Raw genomic sequence first — 26,204 nt, 5'->3', positions numbered from 1 at the left:
TTTGCTTAAACATGAAAACAGGAAAGAATATCAAGTAACAAGTGGTGAGTGATATGAAGATGTATAACATGCATGAGCATGTACTCATGACTGGAGCATGAAATATGCTAAATGGTTTCTGCTTATATAGCGCTATCACACTTTGCAGTTATAAAGCGCTTTATGCTTGATTGCATTCACCCATTCACACACACTCACACTGATGGCGGCAGAGGCAGGCACGGCACTGACTAGGCCATCTGGAACAACATGGGGTTCAGTGTCCTCCCCAAGGACATATCAGCATGCAGACATGAAGGGCTGGGAATGGAACCGCCAAACTTCCTATTGTAGGGGTGCCTGCTCTGCTAACTAAGCCACAGTTGCTCCAAATGAAAGCCTCAGAATGCCTGTTTATACCAGGTTTACAGCACCACCAAGTAATTCATGGAAAATACCGCCCACTCTATCCCAGACCAGACACACGGACGGACACACACACACACACACACACACACGCACAAGCTCTAGCACCTGACATTCTAGCGATGTTAAATCTGTATCTGAAGTTAAATCCTTATCACAATAGAATTTTTCTCACTGCAAACTGAAATTAAGTCAGTGCAAAAGTGCAGGGTGGGTATTTTCAGTATGAAAGCTTGAAAGGGGTGTTGAGTAGTATAATGAAAGGCCAGAGTGTGTATTATCAATTGGTAAAAGCACTGTGAGTTCATCAGGCACAGCATGAAACCCACCTAATTATCTATCATTGCTGCTATACTATCTCTGCATCTACAGCCCCAAGTGTTCTTTAAGAGTTAATTACCAAACTTTGCAGAATAAGCACATATTTCTACCTCAGTGTCTCACCTCAGGATGATGATCATTTGTTTAGGCAAAATGACATATATTGAGTCAAAATTAAAAGTAGAACTCCACAGAATGGTGATAAAATATGGTGAGAATAAATTGTTGTCCATTAAAGTTTTATAGGTTTTGTGATTTTGTGGGATTGAAGACAAATTAAGGCTCATAAATTCTACCAAATGTGCATAATATTATTCAAATTAAAATCACATTTGTAGCTCTGGTCATCATTTTAGCAGTTTATCTAAGTTTAGTCAATCTGTGAGGCCATCTCCAACCATATAGCTTTTACAAGGGGCCAAAGACCAATTCCAGATAATTCATGAAATCAGCACTTTAAGCTATAGTAAATATTAAACCAATTACAGAACTGGTAACTTGGACCAGAACTATCTAAAATTCAGAGAATTACTAAAACATACATTGATCAATTTTGTTGACGTATCAGCAAAATACTTGTTTTACAGCATAACTTTTATCAATGTAAATATGGTGAATGTAAGTGAATTGTCAGCTTTCATCTAAACAGGCATTCATTTCAATCAACTCTGAGAGAACATTTCTGGCTTTTTAGCTGTTAAATTAATTTTTTGTCAGCTTCAACATTTTGAAAAGGTTTCAAAATGTATCCTACTCTATAGTGTTTCCCAGTCTGCCAGTCATCACATTTGTCAGAGCTTAAACAGCCTCTGCTGACAGTCATCACCGATTGCCTCAGCAATGACAAAGGACAGATCACACACAATTGAATGGCATTTCTAGAAATGTGTATTATGGGTTACCATGAGCATTTCACTGGTGACTGAGTTGGCTAAGTCAGAGACAGATGAGTTAGCATCGTGGTTAGGTCCATGGCGACGTCCAGTCTCATCTGGGGTGTGATCTCTTGTGCTACTGCCTGGTTTGTTACCCGGGGTCCTGGACATCAGGGGACATAAACAAAAATACATGCACATAACATGCATTATTACTGTACATCATTTAAAAAATTAAATAAAATCAATAAACATGTATTTTGAGTTTCTTTTCTTTTGGACGGGGGGGGGGGGTCTTATATAGTTTCCTCAGACAGTTTTTAAGTTTATGTTTTATGTTATGTTTTTATTTTTAAGTCCAACTACATGCTTGTGAGCTACAGCAAGGTCAGAGACAAACACGCTCCTAAATTCCAGCTGAAGAGTTTTGACTGGACTAAACAAAAACCCTGATCTCAACGCTAATATAGCCTATTTGGATTTAAAACATCAGATGGCTCTGTTCTAGGGAAGAGAAAAATATTGAGAGACAGGATGTCTTAGGAAATGATGCTAGTGACAGTACAAGGGACGGTAGCTGTATGAGGGTTACATGATAGGTGGAGGCAGTCAGTGACACCGAGTACCTTTTAATATTCCTAGCTTGATCATTTGGACTCCAAGGAAGTAATTGGCAGGAAAAATCAATCTTGAAAAATGCATGCTGAAGAATGAACCATTCATGGTAGTGCAAGTACACCAACACCATTTGTCCACAGAAATAATGTAGCTGCACTGATTCTTCTAGTGTGATTCTGTAGCATTTGCTATTCGTCTTCAACATAGACAGACATCACAAAAAAGATTTAGGTATTAAAGAAAATATGCTCCCGGATCATTGGATGCAATTATTTGGTGCAAAAAAGAAAATAAGTACTGTTGTAAAAATGAAGGAATGATTCCTTATCCATGCGTAGGTTATGAAAGCGAGGAGAATGCTATTTCAGACTTGGAGAATAAATGGAATCAATACAGCAAGGTTCGAGAGTTATGTTAATGTAAGACATTGCCAAACACACACAGTAAGAAACACAAACAATACTGTGAGAGAAATAACTGAAGAGGGACAGGTGATGTAATAAAAAGCACAATAGTCTTAGATTAGATAAATGTTGAGATTTCTTAAACAGAGAATGGAAGACAAACAGCCACGTACTCTGGATAAGGAAAGGAGGAAACCAAGGCAGTTGATCAGTATGATATTTCAGAGAACCATTTATTTCCTGTAATGTGGTGGTGAATACAAGAATTTGAAATGCAATATATCTGTTGAAAGAAATATAATAAACTAATCAACAAAATTGCCATTAAAAACTTAATATAACAATCTAATGCCAGATTGTACCACTGTGCCACTGATTGAATCTTTGTTTGGGGATGACAGCAATATGCACATGAGTTCATTACCAATTATTGAAACTTTAGTTAAGTCTTTTTTCATGCCATTTGTGAAGGGGAGGAAAAATCTTCTGTAACATAGATTTAAAGGCATTATATGTTTTTAAAGTCAACCAAATAAAATTCATGAGTTGTGCATGTGAATATGTATGAATGTATTTTTTTGAAGGCATGTACCAAATGATTTTATCCAAGTCTAGTATATTACTACAAACACAAAAGTCTGTATGAAAAGTGCTTTTTCTTTATTTGGTCACTTTTGCTCTCCTTCATGTATAAAAAAAAAATCGAGACGAGACACAAGCAAGAAGGGTAGACTCAAGGACATTCTGATGTCTGGATTATGAGTGTCTGGTTTCAACACGAATAGCGCCACATGACTGAGTCTAAGCTAAAAAAAAATTACATCAACCCTTAGGCAATGATTAGGATTTTTTATGCTTCAGTAAGATTTTTGGTGACATTGTGAGCTGTAGTTTGTGTGGCATAAACAAATATCGGTTTAAAGGTCCCTGTTATGATGCAGAAAGAGATGGAACAAAGGGTTTGACTTTCAGGCAAATGTGGTTGTGCTTATATTTACACACTCACACCCCCCTGCTATGGCAGCTTCTAGAAGCCAAAAGTCAGAGTCCTAGTAACATGATGCTCCATAACCAAATCTTGTTAATCAAATACTAACTTGAGAAATGTATCTCACCAATAACTGACCCCCCGCTCGTGAGAAAAGGTTTCTCCAGGTCATGGTCAATAGCAGACTTTTAGGTGGTGTGGTGCAGGGAATTAGAAGGGTCGTCCTTGGAATCAAACTGTTCCTAAACTACCTTGCGTTGCATCCATGATCGGTTAATTGCAGAGGTCAAATTTCACTGATGTTGTGCTCTACGTGTAACTGTATGTGACTAAAGGCATTTCTTCCATCACACCACGTCATAGCACCTTTGCTTGACTGGCAATGACGATTTGGCCCTGGTGAGCCATTTGCAGAACACATCATCGGTGCCTCGGTATCACAGCACAATGAACAAATGTAATAAAGGCCTCACTGTTCATTGTTCATGTCAAGTTCAGATGAGACACTGGTGGGCCGTCCAAGTCTGATGTTGTCCTGAAGCATAGCGAAGATAGACACGGCTGCAGTGTGAACCTCCGGGTTGTGGAGGGGGAATATATGCTTCATTTGTGAGTGGACCAGGTGGACCACATTGTCCTCATTATTTGCAGAGACTGGACATTGGACACTGGTGGGGTGTGACAGCAAGCAAAAGCAAGTCTACAAACACGTGTACTTGCCTGGAGTTAAGTACAGCTGAATGTCATACCGCTGCAGGCAAACCAATCATCTGTAAAGGGGAAAGGGGACCTGTCGCCCCTCCCTGAGGTGGACATCAGCGCTGTCAGGACCTGATGGTCGGTCTGAAGGGTAAAGGATTGGCCATACAGGTTTAGGCGCCACCACTCAACGGCCAAGATGCATGCGATTGCCTCTTGCTAACCAGCCGAGTATATTTGCTCTCACTTGCCTCACCGCAATGTCATAAAGTTGCGAACACATGGAACTCAGGGCCACTGTAGAAATATTGCAGTTCACAAATGTGTGGCATTCCAACTGTAAGCTACCTGGAGGACCTTTGTTCCGCTATTGTCCTGCAGGGAGAAGCCAAAGCTGATTACAAGATCTAGGCCTATAATGATCTCACCATGGTTTGTGATGTGGAATCCAAGAATCCAAGGTTGTTGAGGCATAATGCACAGGGTAACGGAGCACAACTACATTGATTCTGCTCTGGCTGCAGAGGGAGGTGGAAGGAGGCTACAGCCGCTGATGTGGAGAAACAAACAATAGCATGAGTTGATATTCATCAGGGGCACCTAAGCCCCCATGTCAAGATGGAGAGGGACACAACAATTCCCTAGACAAAATGGACACAAAAAAAATGTCACTAGTTCCGGCCCAACGCTGTAAATCACGGCCTGTGATTGCCCAGGGTCAATGGTTTCAGAGGAGAGGCACCACTTTGCAAAGTGATTAAGTTTCTGACAGTGACATATTTGGCCCTTACCAGGACATTCTTGAGCCCCTGTGGCATGACAGGTGGAGCCACAAGTCCCACAGCGCCTCTACTGAGCTGGTCCCTTATGAGCTCATCTGTGACAGCAATGAATTTACAGCTCTGTTACAGTGCTTTTAAATCAGCAACAAACTGCAGAGCAGACAGCAGTCGTTTAAGTAGTTCTTTACGGAATTTCATAAAGTGTCTATATAAAGTTGCTACAGCCACACCGTAAGTACTGTCGATACTGAGTCTATTGAAAATGTGTCTCTCCTCCAACCCCACTAAGCAGAATGACAGCCTGCTTCCTTGTGCTATCAATGTTGTTCAGGCCCATAGCCATGGGGTTAAGTTTTCTACTGCTCCCAGGGAATGTCAGGATCTCTTGGAAGAAGTAGGAATGGGTCAGGAGGTGGCAGGGAAAAGATAAGGCCTGAGTCAGCCATTGTCGTTGCAAATGTTATGATGAAGGAAGGGACAGAACAAATGGTTTAGCATTTAGGCAAACTGTTTTTCATCCTCACAACTAGAAACACCCCCTCCTACAGCAAGCCAAAAGCCAAAAGGCAGAGTCATCACAACATGATGCATACTAAAACCAAATGACCTAGTTACACAAACACAAGAAAAAAGAAAAAAAAAGGAAAAAAAGAATTGCAACATGAAAACAGTTACACTTGTGACTTCTGTGCTTTCTTTTTTGTTATTGCGACTGCAAGGTTCCAGGTTTCAATATCACAATTAATTTTTGCTCCATTGATGCATTAAAATATTTAATATGAAATGTGACGCTTGTTTCTGACATGTGCACAATTGTGTGACAGTGAAGCTCAAGCATAATAGGGGCAAGATATTGTGAAAAAATACTTTATAGGAAGATAAGTTATGGAGAATGTACGGCTACAGTTTTAAATAATAATGATGTAATAAGGAAGTAATACAGCCTCACGGGGGCAAGGGCCAGTCTTCCTTGAGTCGGTCCCATGCCCAGATAAATCAGAGTGTTGTGTCAGGAAAGGCATCCAGGCGTAAAAAGGCGTAAAAAACGTGTGCCAAAACCAAATATGCGAATCAAACCGAAGAATCTCATAATGGATCGGTTGAGGTCCGGGTTACAATGACTGCTATGGTGCCAATAAGCTACAGGATACCAGTGCATATTGGGCTACTGTGGGTTGAAGGAGGAGAGGAAGGAGGCGTGTTCAGAAACAGAGAGGGAAGAGGAATGGAAAGAGTTTGGGACTGAGAGTAGGGACTTTGAATATTGGGACAGTGACGGGAAAAGGTAGTTGACAGCTGTAGCTGAGAGTTGGATATTGTGAGGAATGTTCTGGAGGTGAAAAGAATGTCAGATAGATAGTCTGAAACTGAAAATCGAAGCTGTGATGACCCGCAGGTGGGATGTGAATTTGAGGAGAAGAAGTTCTGGAATGAGTTAGATGAAGTGATGCAGAATATCCCCAGAGATGAGAGACTGGTAATTGGTGCAGACTTCATTGGACAAGTTAGTGCAGGCAACAGAGGTGATGAAAAAGGGTAGATTTGGTATCCAGGATAGAAAGGCAGAGGGACAGATGGTGGCAGACTTAGCAAAAAGGATGGAAATGGCTGTAGTAAATAATTTTTTCCAGAAAAGACAGGAAAATAGGGTAGTTTATAAGAGTGGAGGTAGGAGCACGCAAGTAGACTCCACCTTGTATTGACCAGGTCATCTGAAAGACAATGCAAAGTACCTGTAGTAGTAGGTGAGTGTACCGAGACAGCATAGGATGATGGATTGTAGGGTGACCGCTGACAAGGAAGATGGATGGATTTTCTGACTTGATTATTCAACAGGATCTTAGAGGGTGAGAAGATGCCTGAGGAATGGAGAAGTGTGATGGTGCAGCCCCGTCTTATCTCCAGGATATGGTCAAGCCACACGTCCTACCCGTCCCCTCCGATCTGCCACCTTTGGGTGACTTTTCACCGCGTCACTCAGAGCCCCTGGCTGCTGATCGAAGCGCCCTCAGCTATTCTCGGGCTTGGCTCCTCAGTGGTAGAACAAACTCCCGAAAAAATTAAGAACAGCGGTGTTGCTGCCCATCTTTTGCCGTGAGCTGAAAACATACCTCTTTACCAAGCACTACCCTACTGATAAGTAGTAAGAAGACTACTCCAGGGAAGTGTATGCAAACTCACCATTGACAACATAACCCAAGATACAATATATTTTACTTTGAGAAGTAAGCTCAACAAGTGTAAACTGAACTCTGAATTAACACCAAACACCTGGACAACATGAATTTGGAAAATTCAAACTTACATCAACAGACTGAGGGGTTTTCATTGTTGTTTACAATTCATCTGTTATCCAAGAGGAACACACACATCACCAAAAACTGTAAACATTAAACCTGCTGTGGTTAAACCTCGCATGCATATTATTAGATCATTGATTTTAAATTGGAAAAACCCATCAACCAGAAAAGACACAAAAACAAACAAACATGTACGAGAGCCAAACGTGACTTGCTGGAGATCTTGAAGAGGTAAAATTACTTCGGCGATTTTTGCACCCATTTGCCACATCATACAAGGTATTCTGCCGTTATTGCATCTGATTCCTTAGCTTAACCTAGCCAAAATGTTAAACAATTTTACACATGAATTTAAAATAAAATTCTCCTCTATGTTTCACTGCATTTGTCATGCTTTGTATTTCATGAATACCTTCATGAGAATTATTTGAGAATTATTGTGTGTCTCCGTCAGGAGTTAATGAAAGGCATTCAAAGTGATCAGAAACATTAATGTATACACTATGTTTACATATGACCACAGCCTGGAAGGGTTCCTGTGGGTATCTTTTGGGGGTTGCTTTAGGGGTATAGAGTCATAGTTGCTATTAACAATCCAGTCTCTGTACAGTACAAATGTTGTGATTGCTTCCTCCTCACTCCTGGATCAAAATCAAACAAGTTTCTGTTGTGTTCTGGGCTCTGCTAGGGCTGCCCTATATCACCATTTCTGTTTGTGATCCTCATTAACAAATTATCTTGCCACATTTGCAAGGGAGGAAAATCTCTGGAACTGGGGTCTCAGCGCTGCTTCTCTGTTTTATACAGACAATGGGCTGTTACTGATGAGGTGCATGGACCCAGCTGCATCAACGACAAAGAAAGCGTTTGAGGACCTTACTGAGGTACAAGAAGACGCGCAGGAGAACACTGAAAAGTATTGCATAGCAGAGAATGTGTATGGAGTTGGAGCATATGAAGAAGAGTTGCAACTGCGTATCCAGGTGAGGTGAATAAACTGACAAAGTGGGTGAGCCTGGCAGGCTGAGAGGGCAGAGAGGGGACCAATGGAGAAACACTGAAAGAATCATGACAGTTGATGTCATCTTATGACCTCCTGCAAGCACTGAGGCAGTTTGCAGCCAAGTTCATAGCGGTAGTGATGAGCCAGCATCTGTGCGCATGATTATAATTGACATGTTATTAATCTGGGCGGCAGGGTGGCGCAGGGGTTAGCGCTTCAGCCTCACAGCATGAAGAAGAAGCCCTGACTAGGGGACCTTTCTGTGTGGAGTTTGCATGTTCTCTCCGTGTCTGTGTCTGTCTCCGGGTTCTCCGGTTCCTCCCACAGTCCAAAAACATGCAGGTTAATGTGAAAAACTTGGGCAAATTGCCCCAAATGAATGAGTGAACGGTTGTTTGTCTATATATGTAGCCCAATTGACTGGCGACCAGTAAACGGTGTACTGGTGACCAGTCCTCCGCCCTTTGACAGCTGGGTTTGACTCCAGCATCCCCTGCGACCCTGAGGGCAGGATAAGCTGAAGAAGATGAATGGATGTTATTAATCCCTCATGGGGAAGTTCCATCTCTACATTTAACCCATCAAGGATGACGTTGGCTGACGCCAGGGGAGCAGTTAGTGGTACAGTGTCTTGCTCAACAACTAACTAGAAGGAGCCGAGAATCAAACCAGAAATGTTCAGTTCCAAGGACAATCTCTCTACCCTCTGCACCATGATTCAGTCCTGGTTATGGTGAACCGCCTCCCTTCGACAGAAGGCAGTTATCAGTTGTAAATGAGTTGAGGCGTAAATGAGCTGGTCCCCTTTGACCTGGTTATTGCCTTGCAAGCCAGCGTAAGTGTAGACCGTAAGTGAACATGTGGTTCAGTGAAGGAATCATAGTATTGCAGGTTCTGCATCAAGTCTGTGGTGAAGAAAGAACTGAGCAAGAAAGCAAGGCTCTCAAGTCACCTGTTTATTTGTATTACAATTGTACCCTCTGGTTATGAATGAAAAGAACAAGGTGTCAGATGCTAACAGTTGCACGGAGGTTTCTCAGTAGGGTGATTGGGCTTAGCCTGAAAGATTGGGTGAGAAGCGCAAACGTCCAAGGGGAGCTCTGAGTAGAGCTGAGGCTCCATGGTGTCAAAGAGTGTCAGCTGAGTTGGTTTGGGCACCTTATAAGGTTACTTTCTTGGCATCTTCCGGGTCGGAGGCTCCACCACTGACCCAGTATTCTATGGAGAGATTACATCCCACTCAGGAGGGCCCTCAGGAATAGCTAGTGTGTCACTGGAGACATGAATCACCTGTGTAGCTCACTGCCACCACAACGCAGTTCTGGTTGAGGGGTGGAACAATGAGGATAATAACGATGTAAATCCTGTTCAAGTATCAACAAGGAAAATAATGGCCAATGAATAAAAAAACAAAACCCAAAAAACCCTTTAATATAAATTTTGTAAGTATTTACTACCCAAATTACACTTGTCAATACAATTAGGAATTAAATGGAGAGTCAACAATGCTGGGGAGGTAAACAATGTTGATCTGAGCGGATTACTGACCAGATGCGTCTTATTTTAAACAAATTTATACAAATGCCAAAAATCTATCAAAGCAAAGGCAGACCTAGGATTTAAACACTAGTTATTCTTTGTGTCCTTCGTAACATGTGATTTGCCAAATTTGGAATATGTCACCAAGTTCAAAATCAACACCCAAAGTATTATGTGAATTGATAGCAGCTTAAATAAAACCTTTAAAAGGCACCTGCAAGAGTCTAAAACAAAAACAAAAATTCGTGCCCCCCTTATTATTGCTTAAATACAAGCTTATTCAGTTAGATTGAGTTAAGTTTGATTGATTTTGTGGAAAGACTCTAATCTGATTCCCTTCTCTGAACACGTTTCATGAATGTTCGACAGCTCCATGAGCCACTGCTGTGTGTTTTCACAGTTACATTGTAGGTTGTAAAGCTCGGAATAATTTAGCAAAAATAGGTCATCCAAACAAGCAAACAGCCACCAAACTGTGCAGCAAGCCTCTACAGCAGACAAGTACATTTCTATATCACTTTCTTCTTAATGTGTCTATTAACATACACGGTTTTGAAATAAGTTGATGAGGTCATAAGACATTTGACCAAGCATTAATGAATCTAGATTTTTCCTGAAATTAAATTTTGATTTAATTAATAGCTGGCAACTAATCTACAAATAACATCAAACATGACTGCTCTTTCCGTACTCCCATTTACCAGACAGTATAAAGTCACAGCTGTAATGCAGCCTCAGGGCGGCACTGGCCAGTGTCTCCCCAAACCTGTCTTGGGGGGGCAGGGAGAAGTGCCTCCCTGAGCCGGTCCCAAGCCCGGATAAATGCAGAGGGTTGCGTCAGGAAGGGCATCCGGCATAAAACCAAATATGCGAGTCAACCATAACCATACCATACCGGATCAATCGAGGACAGGGTTAACAACGACCGCCATTGGTACTGATGACCTACAGGGTACCAGTGGAAATTTGGCAACTGTGGGTTGAAGAACAAGAACAAGATGAAGAGGATGAGGGCGTGTTTGGAAGTAGAGAGAGAGGAGGAAAGGCAAGAGTCTGGGACTGAGAGTAGAGACTTCGAATATCTGGATTATGACAGGAAAAGGTAGAGAATTGGTCGACATGATGCAGAGAGGGAAGATGGATATACTGTGTGTCCAGGAGAACAGGTGGAAAGGTAGTAAGGCTAGAAGCTTAGGAGCAGGCTTTGAGTTGTTCTATCATGGTACTGACAAGAAGAGAAATGGAGTAGGAATTATCTTGAAGGAGGAGTTTGTTAGGAATGTTCTGGAGGTGAAAAGACTGTCAGATAGACTTATGAATCTGAAACTGGAAATTGAAGGTGTGATGCTCAATGTTGTAAGTGGCTATGCCCCACAGGTGGGATGTGAATTTGAAGAGAAAGAGAAGTTCTGGAATGAGTTAGATGAAGTGATGCAGAATATTCCCAGAAATGAGAGAGTGGTAAATGGTGCAGACTTCAATGGACATGTTGGTGAAGGCAATAGAGGGGATGCAGAAGTGATGGGCAGATTTCGTATGCAGGAAAGGAGCACAGAGGGACAGATGGTGGTTGAGTTTGCAAAACGGACGGAAATGGCTGTAGTGAACACCTTTTTCCAGGAACAGGAAAAAACAGGAACATAGGGTAACTTATAAGAGCGGAGGTAGGAGCACGCAGGTAGACTACATCTTGTATAGACGAGGTAACCTGAAAGAGATCAGTGACTGCAAAGTAGTTGTAGGTGAGAGTGTAGCCAGACAGCATAGGATGGTCGTTTGTAGGATGAGTCTGGTGACAAGGAAGATCAAGAGGACAAAGACAGAGCAGAGGACAAAGTGGTGGAAGCTGAAAAGGGAGGAGTGTTGCTTGGTTTTCAGGGAAGAGTTGAGAAAGGGTCCGGGTGGTCAGGGTGAGCTTCCAGATGATTGGACAACAACAGCTAGTGTTATCAGGGAGACAGGTAGAAGAGTACTTGGTGTGTCATCTGGAAGGAAAGTAGATAAGGGGACTTGGTGGTGGAATGAGGAAGTGCAGCAGTATATTCAAAGAAAGCGGTTAGCAAAGGAGAATCGGGATACTGTGAGGACTGAAGAGAACAGACAGGAGTACAGGGAGATACAACGTAAGGTAAAGATAGAGGTCGCAAAGGCAAAAAAAGGGCGTATGATGACTTGTACACTCAGTTGGATAGTAAGGAGGGTGAGAATGATCTATACAGGTTGGCGAAACAGAGAGATAATGATGGAAAGGATGTACAACAGGTCCGGGTGATTAAGGACAGAGAGGGAAATGTATTGACAGATGCTAGAAGAGTGATGGGAAGATTGAAAGAGTACTTTGAAGAGCTGATGAAGGGAGAATGAAAGACAGGGAAGGGTAGAAGAGATGACTAATGTAGACCACAAAGTAGCACAAATTAATAAAAGTGAAGTGAGGAAAGTATTGAAGAGGATGAAGAGTGGAAAAGCAGTTGGTCCTGATGATATACATGTAGAGGTGTGGAAGTGTCTAGGAGAGGCAGTGGTAGATTTTCTGAATCGATTATTCAACAGGATCTTAGAGAGTCAGAAAATCTACCGCTGAAGATGTCTAAAGAGTGGAGACAAAGTGTGATGGTGCCTATTTTTAAGAATAAAGGGGATGTGCAGAATTGCGGCAACTATAGAGGGATAAAATTGATGAGCCATACAATGAAGTTATGGGAAAGAGTGGTGGAAGACTCTAGACTGAGAGCAGAAGTCAGCATTTGTAAATAGCAGTATGGCTGCATGCCTAGAAAGAGTACAACAGATGCAGTATTTGTGTTGAGAATGCTAATAGAGAAGTACAGAGAAGGCCAGAAGGAGCTGGATTGTGTTTTTGTAGACCTAGAAAAAGCATATGACAGGGTGCCAAGAGAGGAGCTCTGGTATTGTATAAGCAAGTCTGGAGTGGCAGAGAAGTATGTTAAACTGGTGCAGGACATGTATGCTAGATGTGAGACAGTGGTACTGTGTGCTATAGGGGTAACAGAGAAGTTCAAGGTGGAGGTGGGACTCCATCACGGATCAACTCTGAGCCCCTTCTTGTTCGCAATGGTGATGGACAGGCTGACAGATGAGGTTAGACAGGAATCTCCATGGACTATGATGTTTGCAGATGACATTGTGATCTATAGTGAGAGCAGAAAACAGGTAGAGGAAAATCTAGAGAGGTGGAGGCATGTGCTGGAAAGGAGAGGAATGAAAGTTAGTCGCAGCAAGACAGAATATATGTGTGTGAATGAGAGGAACTCGGGTGGAACGGTGAGGCTAAGGGGAGTGGAGATCAAGAAACTGGAGGATTTCAGGCACTTGGGGTCAACAGTCCAGAGCAATGGAAAGTGGGGAAAAGAGGTGAAGAGATGGGTCCAAGCAGGTTGGAATGGCTGGAGAAAAGTGTCAGGGGTACTATGTAATAGAAGACTATCAGCCAGAATAAAAGGAAAGGTGTACAAGACAGCGGGGAGACCAGCAATGATGTATGGACTAGAAACTGTTACAATGACCAAAAGACAGCAGGCAGAACTAGAGGTTGCACAGATGAAGATGTTGAGGTTCTCTTTGGGAGTGACCAGGATGGATAGGATCAGGAATGAGTCTATCAGAGGAACAGCACATGTTAGATGTTTTGGAGAGAAGGTCAGAGAAGCCAGACTGAGATGGTTGGGTCATGTACAGAGGAGGGATAGAGAATATATTGGCAGACGAATGCTGGAATTGGAGCTGCCAGGCAGGAGGTCTAGAGGAAGATCAAAGAGAAGTTTTATGGACGTAGTGAGGGAGGATATGAAGGTAGTTGGTGTGAGAGAGGAGGATACGGAGAATGGGGTTAGATGGAGAAAGTTGATTCGCTGTGGCGACCCCTGAAGGGAAAAGCCGAAAGGAGAAGAAGAAGAATAAAGTCACAGCTGTGTTACATATAATATCATGCGTGACCAAACTACGAATCAGCTGAAAGAAATTATCACAATAAATGTATTATTCAAATGTATTTATAAAGCAGGTCGCTTTTCAACAAAACTCCTCTCAAAAGCCCTGCCTTTTAATCAAACATGACTTTAATTTTGCATTTCTCTTTCAAACTTAAGCTTTCTGTCTTGAGTTGCTTTTGCTTTTGAAGAATTCTAGAAACACATTTGTGGTGTGGTGATCTTTAATACATGCGCATTGTACTTTTGTGTTCATTATGAGCCTACTCGTGACCTCACACACACACACACACACACACACACACACTGCACAAAAGCACTGGTGGCAATATCTTTTCATCCTGAAGTAAAATACGTTGTAATTATTATTATCCATCCATCATCTATCGCTTAGCCTATTTAAGGTGAATCGCAGGGCCACAAATAGAGACAGACAACCATTCACTCTGTTACCCACACATCTGGGCAATTTTTCAAATTAACCTACTACAGGTTTTTGGACTGTGGGGGGAACCCGAGCAGAACATGCAAACGCCACACAGAACATTCACCGCCAAACTGTGTGTATTGTTATCATCATCATAATGATTTCATCCCTTTTCTTAGATCTCCATGCTATAACTTCATTTACTTGGATACTCTAACTCCTCCAGGATCAATAAAGTATTTCTGATTCAAGAACAAACTACATGTGCATTGAATATTTTTTTGCAGCTTGTGTTTTAATAAATCCTCCTTTGGAGGCAGTCGTAGCCATGGAATATAAAAAAGTGCATCACCATATTATGGTTGTATATTTGTGTTTGGCAATTGTGTTTCTTTCCATTGAAACGGACTAACCATTGTAACTTAAAGTTTCAAACGGGGTAATAAAATATTAAGTTCCACGACAACAAAAGTTCAAGCGGGTAATGCAACGAAACATTTAAAAGCCTTTGAAACGAACTACAATTCAATCAATGACTGTTCCCATACTTACATGATATGTCTGAACTCATGCGCAGGGTGCTTTCTTAGTAGACACAAACAGTCTCTGGCCATTATAGTAAACAAACACATAAACAAACAGTACTGACAAATCACTACACTGCAACAAGAGGAACCGTCATCAAAGCAAAACAAGCTGTGGTCACCAAATGTATTTCTGTTTTTCATCAGGGGAAAATGCAGATGTGGTACATTAAACTTTATCAAATGCCAAAGAGCAGAGATGCATTTATATACTCGGGCAAGAACACATCTATCTGGAGGCTGAAGGCAATGCCCTGGAGATGTCCACCCCGATTTACCTCAATGAATGAGTGCAAATGCTTTTTGGCCTTATGGCCTCAATCTTTGACTGTGCTATAAGCCATCTTCTGGGCAACTGGATGAAACATGCAGCTCTAGCCCCACAGACAAACAGAATGTTATTTATGATTTGTAATGTCATACAGAGATTCAATTTTGCTATACTGAAGAGAGGCTGAAAATAATCAAAGACTTTACTGATGTATAAACAAAACAAATTTATAAAGAATAAAACGTCGGATGCTTGAGCAGAAAAATGCACAAAATACAGTACACATAGACGTCACCTGTTCATCCGTAATCTGTATCAACCTATCTGAGACACATCACAGGTTTTATATGTAAACATCATAGCCAATAGCAGCGACTGTTCGCATGTTGACCAGCAAATATTTATACGCTTAGTCTGTGAGGCTGAAATCTAAATGAAAGACAACAGAGGACTTGGCTCATATTCCACCCCTGATTCCATTAAATCATTAAATATATTAAAACATACATTTTAGTGTTTGTTCCTTTTCTTTTTGTAAAGTTGTTAAATGGTAGTTGTACTTATTCAAAGATTTCAACAACAAATATATGTGTAAAAACATTGAAAGCACTTTTATAGAAAAGAATGGATTAAGATTCTATCATTACAGAATAGATTTAAAAGTTGAGGGCTGCTGGGCTGCTGAGTAGACCAGGATGGATTTTTATTATAATTCCAAATTGATGTCAATGTGCCTTTATTTATCTTTATTTTTTCTTTTATTTCTCCTTCTCTCTGTTTCAGCTATAACTCCCGAGAAGTCATTAACTTGTCCCAGGAAATGTGTTTAATGACAACGATGTATCATGTTAACTTTTATGGAAGGTTTTGTGTTTCAAATCATAAATCTGCTCTGTCTTCCTTATCGTTTTTGTATGTTTAGGGGGCCGTAGAAAGGAAGTAAATATTTACAGCTCAAGTTTATCACCCATTGTGTGATCTAATGAATCACAGCAACATCACAAATAGCCAAAGGCAACATGTTTCTACACATAAGCCGTATAATAACGCAGAAGACATTTCATTTATCTTTTTTTCGATATACAGATGTGATGCGTGGCTATCAGCATCTGGCCAAGCTGACAGACTTCAAATTGACAGTGGATTGGTACTGTTACATTATCCACTCACAAATCAGCTTCAACACACAAGCAATTACATACAATTGAGCCATCTATAGTGTTTGACTGGCCTGATGCTGTACAATTACACCTTTGCTTCCTTGCCATTGGGATTCACTTATATCTGAAATTGCAGTAATAGTATGCTCAGTGTGAATGGGGATAAGAAAAGGTTTTAAATGCTAAAAGGCCAGAAATATAATAAAGGATTATGAAAAAGCTCACTCCCCAGCTCTACTCACAGTCAACATCACTGAGATATCACATTTTTCTCTACATGGGACCTGTTAAATCAGCTCCCCACTCATTGGCCCAGTCCACAACAAGTAAATGGTAAATGGGCACTAGACATAGATCTGACAGTTTTTTTTTTTCAAAGCTGCCTTATTTTTGCTGACCTGCATCCCTTTTTCATTCTAATCATCTTACTTCCCTGACTACTGCTGACTCCGGAGGCTGCTTCACGGACAACAGGCCAGTCTGCCAGACTAACTTAGTCATCGTTGGGTTGGACATGCAGTTACACGCTGGACATGCCAGCTGATGCAATGATTTTGGATTAATAATGTGCAGTTTGATATTCTGCAACTCAGCTGATATATGATCGAGCTTTGGTTCCTGGTATAGCTTCATATCCAAGCCAAGAAAAAGCTCAGGGCATTTCATACAACTGATTAGAATTTTTGAAACCATCATCTGTTGTTTAATCGAACCTGTCTATCTTACATGCTGTTTATGGTCAACGATTGCCATAAAAATGTCAGTTTGCTCATCAAACAAACATAAAGCGTCAACATTTCCCTTATGTGTGGTTCAACTCCTGCACATGTGTTTTTAAATTTTGAACCGTTTCTTTGTAAATAAACATGACATGGGTTGGACCATTGTCTTCAATCTGACGATTATATCAGATTTCCACGACTTTGCAATGGCTTGGAAATTGAAGGTTAAATGTCAAGCATTAAAAAAAAAAAAAACACGAGGAATAGTCAAAATACAGTCTTAACATGAATGAGTCTGATTCAGGCAACACCAAAGAAAAGACATTAAGAAAGAACGACCTGTTCATACTGAAAGTTTCAAAACCGCTGCCATATTTGTGAAACATTCTGATGTATTTTACACCAGAGTCCTGTGGGACACTGACCTGCAACTAAACATTTGATTTCATTAAGGAATTTAAAACTCCTCCTTTGGTGTAAAAAATGTGTGCGTTCACCGCTTGGGCTTCAATGTGTATCATGATTTGAATGATGCTTTAAATTTTTGTGTATTTCATTAATAATAAAACAGAATGACAGACCTCTCTGGGATCCTCTATTTTTATCTTGCGGCATACTTCTCTCGAAAGCAAGAGGAAAGGTTTCCCTTTCTTCTGTCTCCTTCACTGTCTGACAGTGCCTTGTCACATCTATTTTTCATCATGTTCCAATGCTTTCATTCTACCCAGCTCCATGAAAATGGGCGTAAGCGAGTGGGCAGACAGGCACAAGAGTTTATTTGGTTACTACAGAGACAAAGAGATCAGAGATGGGGCCAGTGATGATGATGGAGAGCTGTTATTACTTGTGGGAGGATATGTGACGACTTGGCCCACATGACCCCTTGGGGTAGAATTGTGTTGGCTGGTTGTGATAAGGGTTTGGTGCTTGACAGACTACCAGACAGACAGAAGGAGAGGAAAAAGAAATAGAATGTCTTCACTCTCTTACCACCCCTTAAATTTTGTATATTAGGAGTAGTAAAGAAAAAAAAGGCTATAATAAAAGCATAAAGACATCTTTTCAGAGCTTCATGCTCCACTACAAACAGAATAAAATCTAATACATACAGTGGGGCAAAAAAAGTATTTAGTCAGCCAACAATTGTGAAAGTTCTTCCACATAAAAAGATGAGAGACGCCTGTCATTTTCATCATAGGTACACTTCAACTGAGACAGAATGAGGAAAAAAAAAATATCAAGAAAATCACATTGTTTGATTTTGAAATAAGTTATTTGCAAATTATGGTGGAAAATAAGTATTTGGTCAATAACAAAAGTTCATCTCAATACTTGTTATATCCCCTTTGTTGGCAATAACAGAAGTCAAACATTTTCTGTAAGTCTTCACAAGGTTTTCGCACACTGTTGCTGCTTTTTTGTCCCACTCCTCCATGCAGATCTCCTCTAGAGCAGTGATGTTTTGGGGCTGTCACTGGGCAACACAGACTTTCAACTCCTTCCAAAGATTTTCTATGGGGTTGAGATCTAGAGACTGGCTAGGTCACTCCAGGACATTAAAATGCTTCTTCCAAGGCCACTCCTTCATTGCCCTGGCAGTGTGTTTGGGATCACTGTCATGCTGAAAGACCCAGTCGCATTTCATCTTCAATGCCCTTGCTGATGGAGGGAGGTTTTCACTCAAAATCTACATGGCCCCATTCATTCTTTCCTTTACACAGATCAGTCGTCCTGGTCCTTTTGGAGAAAAACAGCCCCAAAGCATGATGTTTCCACCGCCACGCTTCACAGTAGGTATGGTGTTATTTGGATGCAACTCAGCATTCTTTCTCCACCAAACACTACAAGTTGAGTTTTTACCAAAAAAGTTCTATTTTGGTTTAATCTGACCATAGAACATTCTCCCAATCCTCCTCTGGATCATCCAAATGCTCCCTAGCAAACTTCAGACGGGCCTGGACACGTACTGGCTTAAGCAGGGGAACACTGCAGGATTTGAGTCCCTGGCGGTGTAGTGGGTTACCTTTGTTTCTTCGGTCCCAGCTTTCTGCAGGTCATTCACTAGGTCCCCTGTGTGCTTCTGGAATTTTTGTTCACCGTTCTTGAGTTCATTTTGAGCCCGCAGGGTGAGATCTTTCCTTGAGCCCCAGATCGAGGGAGATTATCAGTGGTCTTGTATGTCTTCCATTTTCTAATAATTGCTCCCATAGTTGATTTCTTCACGCCAAGCTGCTTACCTATTGCAGATTCAGTCTTCCCAGCCTGGTGCAAGTCTACAGTTTTGTTTCTGGTGTCCTTCAAAAGCTCTTTGGCCGTCATGGAGTTTGGAGTGTGAGTGTTTGAGGTTGTGGACAGGTGTCTTTTATACCGATAACCGGTTCAGGTGCCATTAATACGTGTGATGTGTGGAGGACGTAGGAGCCTCTTAAAGAAGAAGTTAAAGGTCTGTGAGAACTGAAAATCCTAAAATGTGATTACCTGGATTCTTTCCCCACATTCTGTCTCTCATAGTTGAAGTATATCTATGATGAAAATTACAGGCCTCTCATCTTTTTTAGTGGGAGAACTTGCACAATTGGTGGCTGACTAAATACTTTTTTGCCCCACTGTGCATATATATATATATATATATATATATATATATACAGTTTTGGCATATATATATATATATGCATGTATATATACGTGTATATACCTATATATATATATTCACAGTATGTATACATATACAGTATGCAGTATACAGTATTCAAATATATATACATATATGTATATATGTATATATGTATATATATATTCATATATATTTGCATTTGCATTAGCAGTATCTACCACAATGTATCCAACAGTTAACAGCTTCAGAAAATTGTGGATAACATCCAAGTCATGCACATTGAGAAAACTCAGTAATGTGCAAAAATGAAGGGCTAAGCTGAATGACAGCAATAGAAAACACAAACACAACACTTGATGTCTGGTTGAACTATATAATAATATGGTTAATAATAAGGTATCAGACATACCCAATAAAAACGATGACATATTATGTTTTATTTATCTTTAGTCTTGGCAGTTTATCATTTATTCAGGGGAAAAGGAAAGTGGTCTTCTAAATTTTCACAACTACTGAATTAAACAGCTATTCAGGGCATGTCTAGAATCTATGAGATGATAACTGTCCACATTTATTTTAATTCTGCTTTCAGTTTTAAAAGTACAGTTGTCTTTTGATCATCTTACTATTAAATCATATTTAATTCATACATAATGATTTTTCATGAGCATTTTGATGCATCTGCCAATGGTTGTACAAAACTATTTTATAGAACAACATAAAAAACATTCTCCACTCTTTTATGACAGTCTTACTGAAAAAATTCAGTGACTGCCCGACAAATAACTTTCACCTTTTCAAAATTACCTCTTTTCTGGGGTGGTTTCATTTTCTTTGCTTGATGGTGCTTCCTGTAGGTCTGGGAGGTTGGCAAAGTCATCCTGTTCAGCCAGCCCAATTGCTAGAGACAGAACAACCATCTTTCCCTCACTGGACACACAGACGCACAAGAGATCACACACACCAACATACACATTAAGCACACACACAGCCATACGATAACGCAAACACATTGTGACATATGCAACACACACAGTTCATGGACAAAAAAAGAATGGGAGAGAGATGGTAGACGGCTGTGAGGACACTTTCATTCTTGATTTGTCTAAATATATACGGTACATTCCCAATATATTTTGCTTCACTTTCTTGATTTACTTTTTGGTGTCTGTTCCTTTCAATAACATAATCACTTTCAAACATTTTGTATTGTACAAGGTAAGGTATTACTTTGAGCGTTTATTATTTTACGCAGTTCTGAGAGAATCAAAAAAATGAGAACCAAAAAAAAAAAACCCTAAAGAACAATATTTAGTAAGGACATTCCCAAAATGTCACTTCAAATTTGAGAGAGAGCAAGGAAATATTCAAACATCAATTCTATCAATAACTCCATGAAGATCATGACATGTATCTGGAGAATGCACTTTTTTTTCCAACATTCATGATTCTGTCAAATACATTGATGGCAATATCGCAATTCAATGGGATTTTTGGAGACAAACGCCATGTTAAGTCATTGATGAGATTAAATTTTAGTGTTTTACAATATCCAGCAAGGTACAACTTGATTCCGTGACATAACCGAGATAATGAAAGAATTAACCAATTCATAGCTTGCTAGCTTATTCACCTTAATTTAGATGGTCTCCTTTGTGCACAGTTTCGGCTACAGCTTTCCAAGAATTGCTTCGCATTCCCTTGTGTTTATATACCTTACTAAATGTGCTTCATAGACTTACATCCGTCATCCTTTTTATTCTTTCACCTTCAAAACTATCCATCTCTTTACAATCCTCTGCTCAAGGAGAAAAGTGGCCATGACCTAAACACTGCTTTTCCACACTGACTACTCCCACATCAGATTTCTGACTGAACACACAATAGTTGTTGTCAGACATTGCAAAAGAATATATGACTTCTGGCCAGATTATGTGCTACGCAAACTTCCAAACCGGGGCTGTGAGAACAAATTTCTCTATTCTTGTGGCGTGTGTACAGGCCTTTCGTGTATTGCGTGGTCCAAGGTCAACTGCCCCCATCTGAACTGTGTATTTTTGTTAACTGTCACATACATTTATCCAACTGAAGAAGGTCTTGAATGCTGCAAGTCCTACTTGGTATCTCAACCTTGAGAGGCAAGAAACATTTTAGAATGTATTTCAGATAGGGTATTTTCATTGCTCTTTGCAAAGAAAATTCTTGAATAACTGATCTTTCTCTTCAACAGGACCGCCAGCTCAGTTGATGATGACTTCACAAACATGGCCATTAAGAAGCTCGCCGCTGACAGAAACACAGACTGATTCACATACAGATAAATCAGTGTAACATTTCAAAGCAGGGTACTTTCTTGGTGTTTAATATAGAGTGTGAGGGTGAATGTCTAATTTTGGGACTTTGTTATAATATTATGAGGAATACTGTGTGCACTATGTTGAGATGTGACGAGCCAAGGTGTTGCTTTGAATTTTAAAGATCTCACCCTGAAAAGGCAATATCTCTGCTGTGAGGGTTCAAACGTGTAGCATCAAATTACTTGGTAATTCCCTCCGATATGACAAAAGAGAATCCAAAAAAAGCATCTGACTCAAAGCTTCAATTAATGAATCTCTTCTCGCAATGGTTATGCCATTTTTAACCCTGAACATGATGTGACAATTTGTATTGTTTTTGGTTGGTAAAGATGAGTGGCACTGAATTACTGTACACGATTATTCTGAAAATGCCCTAAAATCATTACAATTTGACAGCGAACTTTGAACTCTGACACATGGGCCTTCTGAAAGATATTTCTCATGATCTTGTTCAAAATGTGGTGACAATCCCCAGCATATACATTTCTTTCTCAGTCTCTTTCTCCTTTTAGTGCAGCCATATGATAGTAGAGTCCTGTTCCTATTCTGTCTCCTGTTCACACTGTCTTACTTCCTTTTCTTGTACTTTGTTTTATCCCATTTACTGGGCCATGAGCCACCGTGGGACCAGACTGTCTACCTCAGCTGCTGGCACTTTATCCAGATGTTTAAGATCTGGAGCTTTGTATGACAGGAAATTCAGCCTATTCTCTTGTCTATTTCTGCCCAAAGTCCTCGTTTCTTTCGTTTTCCTGAGTGTAACTAATGCACCTCTCACTTCTCCCTGTCTCTGTGTGTGAGTATACCGTGATATTTTGACAAATATTTGTTGAAGTTAAAATTTTTTTCAGGTAATTTCAAGGATCTGTAGATCTATAAAACTAGTATCTCTGGTTTACATAGTGGGACTGCGGAAAACAATAAAAGATATTAGGAAATACCGTAGTTGGTTTTCAGTACTTAACCTTACTGAAGACTGTCTCACTATGAATTAATTAAACCTGTGCAAACAATCATCTTAAAAGAAACACAATTTAATTCCTACAACATAAAAATAAAAAGTGACCAAATGGGTCCCAACACAATTTCTCTCTGTCCTTACATTTCGTACGCAGCCTGCTACTCCAGGTAGAACCTTTTCGCTTTTCTTTTCTTTGATACTGTGGATTTCCAGAAAGTGTATTGATTCAGTTTATATATTTGCTCGTCTTACATGGTTTAATTGATCATTCAGGTTTTTTTCTATTCCCAATCACTCATTGTTTATTTAAATAATGATGTTATTTGGACCAAAAGATGTGAGAGAACTATCTCATCGTGAAGCGCAATTTCAAAGCAATACTTGAGGGAATATGTTTACATGAAGTAGGCACACAGATACCGTCTGTAGTAAACTTATTTTGAGGAAGATATAAAACACAGTTAGAAAATTTTGCAATTGTCATTCAGTATAAGACAATTTTTTTTCGTCATTTAAAATTACTGAGACACCAAACAAAAGGAAAATAAAACATGACCTGTGAAATCAGAACGGAAGCGAGTGCATTCGGTTACCAACCTCCTCCCCTGCTCCAATCTCGATGCGGGGGTTGAACACCCTCTCTTTGTTCAAGAACAGGCTTAAAACCATCTTTTAGAGAAAGCTTATAGTTAGGGTTAGACTAGCCCCTAGTTATGCTGCCATAGGCTTACTGTGCCGATGAGTATCCCATGACTCACTTCTCTCATTCCTCCAACTCTTCCTATCCTGTCTGCACCCATGTCCCATCAACGCATGATAATAACCACTTATTGTCTGCCGAGCCCTTGAGCTCTATTATTTTGCAGGTTCCCATGGAATGGGCCTTGAGCTACTGCAGCTACTCACCAGGCGTCCACCATTGCTATTTCTATTCTTGTAACATTTAATTTATTACTTACTTTATTATTTATTTATTATATTTATTGCAATGCAATGTCCATGCCTTCTCTCTATATAAAGTGTCATGAGACAGCTGTGTTTTTATTTTTCTGCTATATAAATAAAATCTGACATGACTTTAAAAACGGATTAATTTCCCATTTTATTTTGTTTCCTTTAATTGTATCATGTTAGGTTATAGCTTCAAATGATATTGTTAAATCCCTATTAAATATATATCATGTAATTATATGATATAATGACATTAATGGGTAATAATGTAGTGAAATACTATACAATGTATATGTAACAGATTCAGTATAAATTAAGCTCAATTTCTAAATCTTGTTCCTATATTTTCTAATAACTATGGCAGACATGATAAAACTGTGTACCCTGTGTCTGCCTGCTGAACAAATGTTGAAGCATAGAGAAAAAAAATGGTAAAAACAACAAACTGATAAAACAGTGATTCCTCTCACGTCACATTTCTACAACTTTTACACAATCAAGTCATAAAGAACCATGCAAGAACCATGCTTAAGAAACGTCAGATCATCAGGAGACATGTACAAATTACCGACTTGAGAGTCATTGACGCGAGTGGATATTTAATACCTCCCCCACACACACACAAACACACACATTCTAGTCAGAGAGCATTGATATCACCCTATCATTAGGAAATTGAACTCAGGTGATTCAGCTGCTGAACACTCCAGAATCCATGTGTTTAGTTAAACTAGTTAAACATTAGTTTGTGAATTTCTTCCTGAACACAAGCACCAGAAATATTATTCCTGCCTCTCTCCCTGGGTCAAAGCCTAATGTATTTGGTCCAGTGAAATTCATAAGTGCAGAGGGGAAAAGGGAGATGTCACCTCCATTTTTTTGAAGTCAGCCTTATTTGAATGATGATTCATATAGGCAGTAAGATTACTGGCCTGAAAAGACCCTGCTAGCTGGGAAACATGCAAAAAGTAGAGGAGCACATGGCTTCAGATGCGTAGATACATGTATATTTTCATGGTCAGATAACTAGGGGGGATGTTGACATGAGGCTGCTTTGAAATGCACATCATCTGTAATCTTTCATTCAATTAAAGTAAAGTAGAATGAGTTATCCGTGCTCAACATCGTAAACAATTAACAGCCATCGGATGGTGGCAGCCCTCAGAGCAAAAGACCGCATATCAGAAAATGATTAACGTTGGTGTTACCTTAATGAGCAATAACCTTACTATGAGTAGGTGAATGACCTTGGTATGTTTTATCAAGTTTTATTTTGTTGACAGATGTGTTTGTTTTCTTTTACTATGACATTATATGAGAGAATATTAGGTCACGACTCAACACCAACTAAATGACTATTTGCTTCTCAAAACATTCAAAATAAGAAATCCACATGATAGTCTTCATGCCAGTTGTTGCCCACCTATTGAATGGCAAATGAGTTACATAATGCAAATTATAAACCTAAGAGATGAGATCAAAGATATAGAGCATATTCGACTGTAATAAGCACTTTAATAATCAGACGTAGTGTTTAAAGGGTCAAAACATCATCAAACTTACAGGAATGACTTGACATCCAGTCCTCTGTTGCGAATCTGTTCCATCATGTGGTCCCAACTGCCTGGATTTGACCTTGATCGGCCAGCCCCTACACCTCTGTGCCGGGAGGCTCCAGCCGGACTCCCCCGGACCCCACGCGGGCCCCCACGGTGACCCCCGCCGCCTGGCCCTGTATGCAGTTGGCCCAAGCTCTGTGAGGTGACAGGGGGATCATTGGGACCCGGAGGGGGCTGGTGAGTGAGGGGCTGTTGGAGGCTCTGCTGCCGGACCAGGGGCCGGGGGCGTGCCACGGCCGAGGACGGGATGTGCTCAAGGGTGGAGGCAGATGATAGGGACGTATCCCCAAAACTAAGCAGAAACAGCATCAGGGAAAGCGATAAGGACAAGAAGACATGCAAGTTAGAGAAAGCAAGAAAGCATAAATATAGCAGGTGGTTCTAATGGGATTTAGAAAAGAAAAAAAAACATGGGAAAAAGAGATGAAGTCCCTTTGATCATGTTGGAATAAGAAAATTTGACAAAATAGGACAAAAATGCAAAGTCTGCACAGAAACATAAATATAGGTCACATTTGTGGACAAAAAGGAAAGGGGAGAGAGTATCAAGAGGAAACAGTGAGGTCGAAATGAGAGTGAAAAAAAAGAGGTGTCAAAATGGTGCACAATAAAGATGTATCATCCATATAAACTTAAGGTATATGGTCTATCAGT

General features: G+C 40.3%; 1 protein-coding gene across 2 annotated transcripts in view; it reads right to left on the bottom strand.

Annotated features, from left to right (window-relative positions):
* The window catches only part of syt7b (synaptotagmin VIIb), a 91,983-nt gene that overhangs the window by 10,808 nt on the left and 54,971 nt on the right, over positions 1-26,204 (bottom strand). Inside the window, exons 5-7 of one of the 2 annotated variants that reach the window (XM_086174772.1) lie at positions 25,495-25,842; positions 20,470-20,592; positions 1,629-1,764 (exon numbers count right to left, since the gene is read on the bottom strand). In XM_086174772.1, the coding sequence (XP_086030898.1) occupies positions 1,629-1,764; positions 20,470-20,592; positions 25,495-25,842 (607 nt within the window). The remainder of the gene's footprint in view (positions 1-1,628; positions 1,765-20,469; positions 20,593-25,494; positions 25,843-26,204) is intronic. The other variant, XM_086174773.1, reaches the window with a different exon arrangement.

Source organism: Fistularia commersonii, chromosome 27 (genome assembly GCF_037954325.1).
Source record: "Fistularia commersonii isolate RoL2024-O1a breed Wild chromosome 27, RoL_Fcom_v1.0, whole genome shotgun sequence".
NCBI classification, from domain to species: domain Eukaryota; kingdom Metazoa; phylum Chordata; class Actinopteri; order Syngnathiformes; family Fistulariidae; genus Fistularia; species Fistularia commersonii.
This window is presented reverse-complemented; position numbering and strand designations above follow the sequence as displayed.